The following is a 12,748-nucleotide window of genomic DNA, read 5'->3' on the forward strand; positions in this document are numbered from 1 at the left end:
TCAGTGTAGAAAAGGCATGTGCCTTTTCAGTTCTGTGCTTTGTTTGCTTTCTTTGTTAAATTCAGAGTAATGTAGATACATTATATATCCTTGCCCATATCATAGGGTATTATTGTTAAAATGGCTTGACAATTAACAAGGGTCATTCAATTGACAAGTCTCTGAACATTTCTGCAAGAAATTCTCTATATCCAGTTACTTAGGGTGGACAAATCAAGTGTAAATAAATGTGGGTATCATGAACTTTGGGATACATTTTTGGAAGTAGAAACAACAAGGAATAGAGAAGAAGCTCAGCAAACATACTCATTTCCTTCTGCTTCTTGACTTTATACACAATATGACCATAAACCAATAACTCCTTGTCCAACTATTTGTATGTACTCCATGAATTCTGGAAGAGGTGCTATGAACTTAAAATAAACTTGTCTAGACAGCATTATCAATATAATCGATAGAGGTAGAAAAAAATAACAGATGGCTGGGGACATTACAGAGCAACCACATATCATGCTCACCATTCACATGTAAACTTTCTTTATCCAGTGTATAGTTGCCCAGCTGCGTTATTCCATGGGTAAGATTGCTCAGCTCTGAGTACAGTCCCTGGGTGTCCAACTCAGGATGTGCAAGATCATGCAAGTATGTGCAGATGACATCTACACCAGTGGCCATTCTGTTCTTCTCAGGCCTCGATCAAGAGGAGTAAAGACATTAGAAAAGTTTTAATGTTGATAGGAATCAGAAGGAGGGCAAGCAAGAAGAGAGGCAACAATAATAGTTTTTTGGCAAGTGCACACCTGAGAGAATCCAGTCTGCAACTTGAGTTGAAAGAACCATTATGGAGCAATGGTTCCATCTGGGGAGAAAAACATAGAAAATAATGAAAATAAAATTTGGATAGAGTTGTTAGATGTGATTTATCTGAGCAGAAGCTACTGGAATGAGGGGCTCACCAGATTCTTTAGGAGGGTCTCAGTGGAGTTGAACACAGCTGAGCCATTGTTCATATTTGCTGAATATGGGAGGTTGGAAATAGTGAAGCTGACTGAGACAGTTTTCAAGTGGTGCCCCACAGCTGGAAGAGATGGGAAGAGATTTTACCTGCAAGCACACTGGAATACAATACTCATCAAGTCATATCTCCTTTTGCTTCTCATCTACCAAAATACCCAGCCTACCTACAACCTGAATATCTCATTTCTATGACACATCCAACTAACCTTTCTGAATGCTCCTAACATACTTTGTGTGTACTTTCCTATCATAACAGTATCTTCTCTTATTCACATGATCACCCTAGCAGACTCACGGGATATACTGTCTAAGGGACTTTTTTCTACACTGAACTTTAAAGTATTCTGAAAAGAAAGCCTCACTGTGACTGTCCTGTTACTTCTACAACTCATAGATCTTTGTGCAGTTTCAGTTTTCAATTTGAGTGTTTTGATTTGTCTTTCAAGGCCCTCTCCAATCTCGTTTCTAATGACATTTTAGCTTTGGTTATCATAAATAATCCGGACCTACCATCCTGTCTTTACAGGCTCTGAATTAGAAATGCAAAGGCTATATTGGGAGATGAGCTTTATGCTCCATGGATGCCAAATTCCTCTCATTTATCCCAGTATACTCTGTTTTTCTAGGTCAAACAGCACTCATTGTTGATATCATTTAAGTTATGTTGGCCACTCCTAGTCAGTATGAGAGATTCAAATCAGGATGAACTGTCTTTAGAAAGTCCTTTACCCTTTATATTATGTTAGATGCATGCCCAAGCCAAATTCCTCACTGCAGTGCAGTTGTCTGTATACCTTGCAATCCCAGTGGTTGTATGAGGCTTGGCAAATGATTGAATTGCTACTATAGTCTTTGTGTCTGATGATGGCTATGGAACTAGGTTCTTCATATCCTTCCATTTAGATCTTATATAATCAGAACTGTGGGACAAAGATCTTATAAAAATAGAAACAGGTTCTCTGATACCTGTGGTGGATTCTGTTTGCACAGGTATTGTTGGAGAAGACAGCATGGTAGTTGCTGATTCAGGATCTGTGGAAAGGGATGTCATCAGGGATGAGAAAATCCCCACATATTTAGAGGAGCCCATGCAGCAGTAGTTCAAGGCAGAGCAACCATTTGTATGTAGATAACACTCAAAGGGGATCAAAAGAGCAAATGGGTGATAATGTTGAAAAAACCTGTGAATAAAATTAACTCAGATAGTGAGAGTGGTTGGCCAGAAAAAGGTGGGCAGTAATTGAATTGTTAAATAGTTAAATAGAAAGAAGAAAGAATAGTTGAAGGGTCAACCCAAAATTTAATAATAATAATAATAATAATAATAATAATAATAATAATAATAAGTATCTGGAGAAATAAAAGGAAGGAAAGAGGGAACAAATAACTTGTAAGTAAAAGAGCATGATGAATAGTGAGGAAGTTCACGAACTGACAGATTTGTGTTAGAGTAAGTGTATGTATGTGTTGGGGTAAGTATATGCATGGGGCTGGAGAGATGACTAAGTGGTTAAGAGCACTGCCTGCTCTTTCAAATGTCCTGAGTTCAATTCCCAGCAACCACATGGTGGTTCACATCCATCTAATCTGGGCCCCACTAAGGAAGAAACCTGGTCAGCTATTCTCATTAACTTAGATCATAAAACCCAATATGAACAAGTTCAACAGAACTCTCCTATGTGGGCATGTCCATGCATGTTTCAGCATTGCCAGGGCATAAATTTCATTCATTTTTATTCATTCATCCAAGTATATGCATGAGTAGGTAGTTGAATAGGTGGATGGATATTGGTTGATGAACAGGATGGTAAATGGATGGATGGATGGATGACTGAAGAGGTGATAAATGGGTGGATACATGTACATATGGATAGACAGATGTACAAACAAAAAAGTGAAAGGAACAGATCATAAGCACAGATACAGATGAGAAAATGTAAATAGGTATTTAAATAAATTGACGGATATCTAGGTACTGAATACATGGGTGGGTGAGTAAATGAGTGGATAGGTATGCAGGGCGATAATGGATGGATGACTCTGTAGAAGTGTGTGTTGTATGTGTGTATATGTGTATATGTGTAAGATATAAAAGAGGTGAAAATAAAAGTTAGCAAATGGAGAGAAATATGATTGCATGGATAAATAGTGGATGGATGAAAGTCTAGAAGGATAATTAGAGAAGGAATGATAAAAAAGAAGTAGAGAAATATAGGATGATGGAAAAGAGAATGGATGGATGTGTGGGTGGGTGAATGGATGGATGGATGACTGAAAATGCAGTTCTGGATGAACAGTAACTAGCAAATGAAAGAGTGGACAGCTAGAAAGATATATGAGTGGGATACTGAATGAGTGGGATATTTTATACAAACACTTTAGTAGACATCAAAATGTTCTACTTAGCTCCTACTACATCCTAAGTAGCATTTGTTTTAGGTAACATAAACTAGTCTCTCAATTAATTCAGCTTAATAATACAATATAAAATAATTGTACAATTTTTTCTTCTGACTCAGAGGATTGAGGAAAATTTGGAAATTCAGCACCAGGGCTTAAGACCCAAAAAGAGGCTTCCAACTCTCTTTCCACTGAGTCTCTGGACCCTTTCCAGAGACTAGCTTGTGTTTAGGACAAGCTTCCTTTAGAAACGAAGAGAAAAGCATGGACCAAGACCAAGGTCAGGCTAAACTGATACTTACTTGTCATTGATTCTTCTGTACTAGTTCCACTGTAACCTAGAAAAGCAAAAAAAAAAAATGTAAGGAGAATGTGCTGCACAGTCCTTAGCATCATGCATTAGTTCATGTGGTACAATGTAGATCTATATCATTTTATACACTAACTGAGCATCCATTGAAGTTCTATGATCTGACTTGATTGGCATTAGGAAGAATGGTTTGGTGTTTCAACTCATCTAACTCTTCCCTACTTAATCTCAATTATGCTCCTTTAAATTATGTCTATATGCCTTATTCTTAGGTATCACTCAACATATTTACATGCATCCACTTATACCATCATCCTATCCTCCTCCCTTATATATTTATTGGGAAGAATATAGAACTGAACTAAAAACTCCATTCTCCACTGGGACAAAGTATGCATGTAACTTACTTGTTCTTAGTGTCAGCCATGTTTCTATTATAATGAATATATGAAAAATCCTAAATGAAAAATGTAATGATGAATTTAAATTGTGTAAATTATAAGAGAAAAATCTCATATGAGTCCTTCAAACAGCGAAGTTAAAGGACTAGGTTTAAATTGAAACTTTAGAATTCATATCCAGACAAATTTATGTTACAGTGGGCAAGTCAATTTACCTACATGTGCTTTAGTTTCTGTCTTAAAATGAGAATAACGTGTATGAACATCAATCATGGTAATTAGTGGTGAATACTGATTGTGAGCTGGCAAGAGTGAATAGCTGTGAGTTGAATGAATGAATGAATGAATAGATGATCAATGGATGAATACATGCACATATGGCTAGACAGATGCACAAACAAAAGAAAGAGAGAAGGAATGGAGGGTAAGCAAAAACCACCAAGTCAAAGCTCTGGGAATTCTGTGAATGGGGGAATTGGGATTAGTTTAAATGGAGCACATAATTCCACCTTAATTCTTTGTAGCTCTCTCTATCTTATGGATAAGGTTCCTAAACTATAAAAGAAATAGAAAGAGAAATGAGGGCCACTATTTACATCCATATTTTTTCCTGACTTGGGACACAGCTGTACTCCTGAAGTGCTATTTATGTGTGCTCCTTAAATTCTTGGAAGAGAATCTAAGAACACGGAGGCAACTGGTATAGAAAGATATTCCTGACTTTGAAAAGGCTAGGGAAATAAAAAATGGCTGAAGACATCCACTAGGAAAACATAGACCATGCTCACCATTCACATAGAGACTATCTTTGTCCAATGTGTAGTTGCCCAGCTGAGTGACTCCATGGGTCAGATGGCTCATCTCTGAATATATTTCTTGTGTGTGCAGCCCAGGATGCATAGAATCATGTTGGTAGGAACAAATGACAATTACACTAGTGGAGTTTTGATTCTTCTCAGGCCTGAAAAGAGATGTGGAAACTTTGGAGATACCTTCAGGTGGCTGAGAGTCCCAGTGAAGGAAGAAACAGCAGAAGGGTCATTATGTACAGTCGTTCCTGGAAAATGACAAGGAAGTGGACTCACCTGAGAAAGGTCAGTCTGCAGCTTGCGTTGAAGGAGATATTCTGGAACAAGGGTGTAAGCTATACAGGAAAGAAAAAAGAAAAGAGTTGTATGCAGGATATTCAGCAACTTTGTCCTACACGCTGTTTCCAGGATGAGGGTCTCACCAAGAACTGAAGAACACTCTCAGTGGAGTTGAACATGGCTGAGCTATAGTTCATGTCTTCTGAATAAGGAAGATTAGAGATAGTGAAATTGAGTATGACAGTCTTCAGATGATACTCCACAGCTGTGGGAAGACAGGAAGAGAGATCCCTGTAACTGAGAGTTCAAAGATACTACACTAGATTCCTATACTCATCAAGTTATATATCCCCGTATACCACCACCTGTAACTGCACAATCCAAGTCAGAGCTGAACATCTCATTTCTGTGTCACACAAATTCCCTATTGTGAATGTTCTTCATGTGTGCTATCTCCTTTGACACACAGATCAGTTCTTATCTTCTCATATCCAGGATATTACACTGTAAGATTCACTGTGTTTTCCAGCTAAGTGGATTTTTCTATGATGACCAGAAGGAAAGCATTTCTGAAAGGAAAAATTCATTACGACATTTTCAGTGCTCTAACCCCCTATGGCTCCCTTTGGAGTTTCAGTGTCAAGTTCTTGTTTCTTGGTTTGACACTCAAGATTCCTTTAATGTGGTTTCTTATGATTCCCAGATTCAGTTACTTATCAGTTCTGTGCCTAACACTATGGCCTTGTGGATCCTGGAGTGGACATGGAGAGTTATCACTGAAAGCTGAGCTTCATGCTTCAAGAAAACCAAACTCCTCAAGTCTCTCTACTCACTTGCTCTTGATGGCCCCTGAGTTCACACCATTGGAATCTTCCTTCACATCAACAAATAACAGTTCAGGTGGAGTTTTTTCTAGAAGGCCCCTACCCACTTATATTGTGTCAGGTGCCTCTCACTTCACAAGAATCTCTCATTGTATTGTCATGGTCTATTCGTCAGAAGCCTGGTAGCTGCATGAGGGGCACACATCTGATTGAAATGCTGGTCTAATATCTGTTATTTTAATAATGATACTGGCATTGGATCCTCACACCATGGCTCTCTAGGTCTCATGTAAGTCAGGACATGGAAGTGCGGAACAGAGCTTTTCATCAAGTGTAGGAAAAGGCTTCCCCCAAATACCTGTGGTGGATTCTGGCTGTACAGATGTCAATGTAAAAGGCAGGATGGAGGTGCTTGGCTCAGGAGCTGTAAAAAAGGCTGTTAGCAGTGATGAACATAGGCCCTCCCAATACAGTCAATGAACTCTTCTAGAAGTGGTTCAAGACAGATTAATCATTCATAAGTGGACCATAAACAAGAGTGACTATGTGAGTGTAGGGGCAACTAAGTCTATGAATGAAATTTATTCAAGGCAATGAAAATTGTGAGCAATTTATCAATGTGAAGACAAATAAGGAAGTGATAAATTGATGATAAATGGCTCAAATGTGTTTCAAGAGGAATAAAAATGTGATAAATGGGAGATTGGAGACAAGAACAAATAAACAAATAAATATGATTGTTGGATGACTGAACAGGTGAATGAATTGGTGCTTAGATGGGTAAGTGGGTGCATGGGTGGATGGAGAGATTGACTTAAGGAGGAAGTGGGTGAGTGAGTGCATGTGGGTAAATGAATGGATATATGGGTGCACGGATGCATAGATGGATGTTTGGGTAGATGTGTAGGGGAAAAAACAAAGGAGAAAATTCAAGCAAATGAACTAAAAAATAAATAGGTGGATATATGACGAGAGTGGGAAAAATACTCTTCCCTAGGGAAGAGCACACCAATTGGTTATCCAATATCAAATAGTTAGTCCTGAAAATATAGATACAAGTAACATTATACAGACTAAGCAAGACACATTTAGGAATATATATGTATATGTATATATGCCTATGCAAGTAACAGTAACTAATAAAAAGAAAATGGCCATGAATTTGAAAGATAGAAAGGAAGTTTATGGGTGGTTTTGAAGGGAGGAAAGGGAAAAGGAAAGAGAGAAGTATATTATACTTTTCTCATAAACAAAAGAAGAAAGAAAAAAATTACTATCTGATATGATTCTTTTTATAAGTAACAACCACTTATTCATATTTCTTCCTCCAAGCTGAAGGACTAAAACAAATTCAGAAATCCAATACCATGGATGAAGAACAAAAAATGGGCCAGGGGCTCATCATTCTGCTACTAGCTCCACACAGGAGACTGACTTGTGTTTGAGGCTAGCTTCCTTTGTAAGAGAGGAGGAAAGCCTTGACCAAGACCAAGTTGGCAGGATTTGATACTTACCTGTAGTAAGTATATCGGGACCAAGTCCATTGTAGTCTAGAAAACAAAAGTCAAGATAAGTGCAAGGTGTGGAATGATCTCATACACCATGCTGCCATCTATGTGGGAAATGGATACATAACCTTGTGAGCACTTACTATCTACTAATGTTCTAGGATCTTACTTAAATATTGTCATGAGGAAAAACTTCCTGATACTTCATTTAGACCCAACTCTTCCCTACCAGCTCTTTAGATGCTACTAGAATGAGTCTCCCATATGATTTATGTTCATACCTCAAAAGCCAAAGATATAGTCTATCTATGCCATTATCTACTCACCTCATATATATACATATATATACATATATATATGCATATGATAATTTGCCATCATATGCATCTTATTCCACTTAAAGAATATTGTGTTAAACAATATTATAGTGAGTCTGTGCCTTACTATAAATTATATTTAGGTGAATGAACACAAAACTTATTCATCTCTGGTACCAGAAACAAGGTCTTGTTTCCAGTAGATTCTTGGTAAATGCTGACTTGGCAACAAATTAGACATATAAATTGTGATTTTTAAGAGGGAAACTATGTATAGGTCTTCAATGGCCAAAGAATAAAATACAAACTCAGGACACCAAGCCTCAGACCAACTTCAAACTTCACTTCTTATAAGTGTATGCTGGCTCTGTTCATTCCTAGTGCCTTAATTTCTTTCTTCATTAAAAGGGAAGTATGAAGGTCTAAGATATCATCTTTCACTCTCCATGGGGTGTAATGCTTGATACAAATGGTCATTTTGACAATTTAGTATCACCAAGGAGGCAAACTCTGAGCTTGATGCTGAGGGAGTTCACAGATTGGGTCCATCCAGGAGGGATGACATACCTTAACTCTGGACAGCACTGTCTTAAGGCCTAGATTCCTGGATGGATCAAAGTGAGTTAAAGACCAGCATTTATATGTATCTCTTTCTTAACATTGTCCATGCTATGATAGTCTACTTTACTCCTCTATGCTTTTGTGTGTGCTTATTTGATCATTTGGACAGAAATGAAGAACACAGAAACAGCTGGTCTACACAGAAACCACTAGGAACATATGGGAGTGTAGAGAAAATAAAGAATGCTTGAGGATAGATACCAGATAGCAAACCACAGACCATGCTCACCATTCACATAGAGGCTGTGCTTCTCCAGTGTGTAGTTTCCCAGTTGGGTGACTCCATGGCTCAGATGACTCAGTTCTGAGTACAGACGCTGTGCATCCATTCCAGAATGTGCAGGGTCATGCTGGTAGGTGCAGGTGGTAGCTACCACTGTGAATGTTCCATTCTTTGCAGGCCTTAAAGAGAAAGGTATAGAGATTCAAGGGAGGTTCTAATATGTATAATGTAGATGGAAACCCCAAGGAAGGAGAAAACAGCAGAAGATCAAAAGAAGGGATAATTATTGTCAGGCAATTATATGGAAGCAGAATAACCTGAGGGAGGTCAGTCTGCAACTTGAGTTAAAGGAGCTATTCTGGAACAAGGATCCAAGCTGTGGATGAAAAAGGGGAAAAGAGAGTAAACAGATGGGTAAAAAATGTAGATGAAGTTAATTTTGGCATGGGCTTCTCAGGACAAAGGGTCTTACCAGGTGTTGTAGGACATGCTCAGTGGAGTTGAACAAGGCTGAGCCACTGATCATGTCTGCTGAATATGGAAGGTTAGAGATGGTGAAGTTGATTGTGAAGGTTTCCAGGTGGTGCCTCATAGCTGGAGGAAGACAGAGAGTAAATACCTACAAGTGAGTGTTCACTATGACACAGTGGAATTCTGCTCTGACATGACTATCCAACACTTACATGGGTGCTGGGAATTTGAACTTTGGTGTTCATGTTTGTGAGCCAAACACTTTACCCATGAAATCATCTACCCACCTTAAGCAGAAGCTTCTTAATTTGGTACTGAAGTTCATTCTAAGCTGTTTTTAATGACCTTTAGCCATCATTAACCTTTCTGTAGTAAGGCTTATTCTTCATGAAAACCCAGGCATAATCAATTCTCTGTATGTATATGCTATTTTTGATTACTGAGTCATCGCTGATGTAATTCCCTATAATCAACTCTTTATTCCCCATTTATCAGGATCATCCCTATTTTACCAGGAGTATCAGTACAGATGGAGTTTTCTCTATAAAGCCCTCTTTTCTATAATGCCAGTTATATTTCCCTCTGAATTGTCCTCATTGTATTGAAATCATCGGTTTACCTTGTGAACATGGTGTTTGCATGATGGGAGGCATCTAACTTAGCTGCTCGTCTGATATTGTGCTTGTTATGATAAACCTGGCACTGGGTTCTTCACATCACATGTTTCCTAGCTCTTATGTGACACGTGACAACTATGAGAAGTGTGGGGCAAGATGTTTTCATCAAGTGAAATCAAAGGGTCCCCCAGGTACCTGTATTGGACTCTGGCTGTAGAGATGTCGACGGGGAGGGCAAGATGGTGGTGGCTGGTTCTGGAGCTGTGGGAAAGGCTATCATCAGGTATGGACAGAGTGCCCTGATAGGAAAGCCTTTATAGCACAGATCCAAGTCAGACAAATCACCCACAAAAGTAAAGGAAAGAGCAGTCATGTGAGTGGAGAAATGAGAAAAAACTGTGAATGAAATTAGTAAGATAGGGTGGTAAGAAGAGGGACTGATCAAAAAGTAAGGGTGAATGTGAGTGCAGAAAATGAAAGGGACCATTGTAATGAAGAATATACAAATAATAGGTCAAAAAAGAATACAAAAAGAATGAAAACATAGGTGGAAGCAAAGCAAAAGGAAGAAAGTACAAGTAGATGAATGAGTATAGGTAGGCAACTAGGCAGATGGAGGGTGTGAATGTGTGCTGGGAAGCTAGAGGGATAAATTGACAAATAGGAAGATGGATGGGCGGGTGGTTAAGTTGTTCACAGAGTGGCTGGAGAGGCATATAGATGCATAGTGGAAGTGAGAGAGAGGGACTGAGTGTCAAATAGACATTTGGACAAAAGAAGATGTGTGGTAAATGGGAGAATGGATTGACAAATGCATGGACAGGTAGATAGGTGGATTTATGGATCGATGGTTCACGGATAGATGCATATATCTGTAAGTATATATGCATCCGTAAGTACACAGATGGATGTGAAGATGGATGGATGGATGGATGGATGGATGGATGGATGGACAAATTGATAGAAGAAATGAAGGACAGAAGTAAATGATGGACAAGTGGGTGAATGAATATAGAAAGAAACAAAACCAGATAGAATAAATTGTAAAAGGATGATCAGTAAAATGTGTAATGCATGAACTGTTGGATGGGTGGATGGAAATGCAGTATCAGATAAGACGAATGTTAGGGAAAATGAAAGAATGGATTGCTGAAAAGATAGGTGGAGAGGTTACTGATTTTTAAAAAGCAAAAGTCACAAATCACTTAAGTAATTATCATAGTTTATAACCTGAGAATGAATTCCCTAACGGGGTATTTGTTAATGGGAGGGATAAACTACAGTCACCATCTGACCTCTGCCTTCCTATAACTCTTGTTCAAACTTCTTCCTTTAACCAAGAGGTGCATGAAAAGTTCAGAAATCCAATGCTAGGGACAAAGGTCCACAAGAGAGGCCTAGAACTCATCTACTAAAACCTTAGCCTCTCTTAGGTGGCTGGTTTGTTCTGAGGCATGCTTTCTTTCTGAATGAGGAGACATACATAGGCTAAAATGCTTAGTTTTATGAATACATACTTGTAGGAGGTACATCTGGACCAGCTTCATTGTAACCTAGGAAATAAAAATTATGCATAAGTGGAAGCATCATAGTGGATCCATACACCATGCTTTGGTACATGTGGGGCCCCATTTTGAAAAATATTTTTGTGCTTACTAAGACTCGAACTCATGTGCCCAGATCTGACTTAAATATCATCATGAACAATTTCTTATTATTTCAATTAGTCTATTTCTTCCACACTATTCAATAGCAAGAGAAAAATAAGAGATTTAAACTTCTATACTCCCACATATGCAGTTTATCTGCAATACTGTCTTCCCTTTTAATCTACCTCTGTTATCTAGTTTTTGTTTACTGAGCACTTATCTCTGTGGTATTCTATTTCCAAATGGAGCATATAGTAATGGCCAAATAAGGTACACATCAAAATTACTTGTTCCTGGTGGCAGGGATAAGATCTGATTTATAGTAGATTTTGGTAAACATTGACTGGACAACAAAGTGATGCATTTAAACAGTACAATTTATGAAGGCAGAACCCAAGCAAGTTTTTTTTCTGGGACATAATTAAAGGGATGTATGTAAACCAGAATATCAAAGTGGGGGCATATTCCTTTCATTTTCTTTGTCTCAGTTTTTCTCTTTGTTAAAATGAGAGTAATTGGGGTCTACATTTGTCTCCTCTCATCCATAATTGTGTGTAATAATTAAATAATGTTGATTATCAGTTTTGCTGGTCTCAGGCTCACCTAAGAGACAAACTTTTCGGCATGTCTCTGAGACAGTTTCTGGGTTGGGTTGTGGTTGAAACATCTGTCTTAACTGTGGCAGTTCCACATCATGGGGCATGACTAAATAGAAGAAGGCAATTGGATGACTTGCATTTATCCGTTCTTCTTCCTGACTATGGGTGCTGTGTGACCAGGCACCTCACCTTCCTTGTCATGATGAGAGTGATTTCCGTAAATTAGAAACTATGATAAACCTTTCTTCTCTTAAGTTGATTTTCTCTCAAAATAAAAAATCTAGTCACTTCTGAGGCAATGGTGATACATGAGTGTATGTTTCCAAGAACTATTTCTAAGTTGGGGAGGACAGGTAAGGACATGGTGTGGGAGGGTAGGGGAACAGAGGAGAATAGAGGGGAAGGGAAGGTAGGGAATAAAAGGAAGAAGATGATGAGGGGTGGGAGGAAAGGAAAAGTGGAAAAGAGATAAAGAGAGTTGAGGAAAGGGAAGGAGGGAACTATTTAGACCAGTTTTTCTGATGTTATGCTTTGCATTTTAAAATGCCATTTAGGGCATATCTCTTAGAATCTGTCCTTTCTTGGTTTTATGCTGATATGTAGTATCTGAAGCTTAGGCTATTAGATATACAGATGCCTGCTTTTTTTCCTGTGTAAGAAAACAGTGCAGGAGAAAAGTTAATCTAGTATCAAAGGTGAGAAA

The 12,748-nt window shown here is 38.4% G+C and overlaps 1 protein-coding gene across 1 annotated transcript in view; it reads right to left on the minus strand.

Moving 5' to 3' along the window:
- Positions 1-12,748, minus strand: part of Muc16 (mucin 16, cell surface associated) — a 185,925-nt gene that overhangs the window by 39,662 nt on the left and 133,515 nt on the right. Inside the window, exons 50-64 of the mRNA XM_042054693.1 lie at positions 11,315-11,350; positions 9,993-10,058; positions 9,182-9,303; positions 9,027-9,085; positions 8,716-8,888; positions 7,555-7,590; positions 6,399-6,464; positions 5,360-5,481; positions 5,214-5,272; positions 4,917-5,089; positions 3,720-3,755; positions 1,984-2,049; positions 957-1,078; positions 801-859; positions 519-691 (exon numbers count right to left, since the gene is read on the minus strand). Of these exons, the coding sequence (XP_041910627.1) occupies positions 519-691; positions 801-859; positions 957-1,078; positions 1,984-2,049; positions 3,720-3,755; positions 4,917-5,089; positions 5,214-5,272; positions 5,360-5,481; positions 6,399-6,464; positions 7,555-7,590; positions 8,716-8,888; positions 9,027-9,085; positions 9,182-9,303; positions 9,993-10,058; positions 11,315-11,350 (1,368 nt within the window). The remainder of the gene's footprint in view (positions 1-518; positions 692-800; positions 860-956; positions 1,079-1,983; positions 2,050-3,719; positions 3,756-4,916; positions 5,090-5,213; positions 5,273-5,359; positions 5,482-6,398; positions 6,465-7,554; positions 7,591-8,715; positions 8,889-9,026; positions 9,086-9,181; positions 9,304-9,992; positions 10,059-11,314; positions 11,351-12,748) is intronic.

This window comes from Arvicola amphibius, chromosome 3, assembly GCF_903992535.2.
Source record: "Arvicola amphibius chromosome 3, mArvAmp1.2, whole genome shotgun sequence".
In the NCBI taxonomy this organism is placed as follows: Eukaryota; Metazoa; Chordata; class Mammalia; order Rodentia; family Cricetidae; genus Arvicola; species Arvicola amphibius.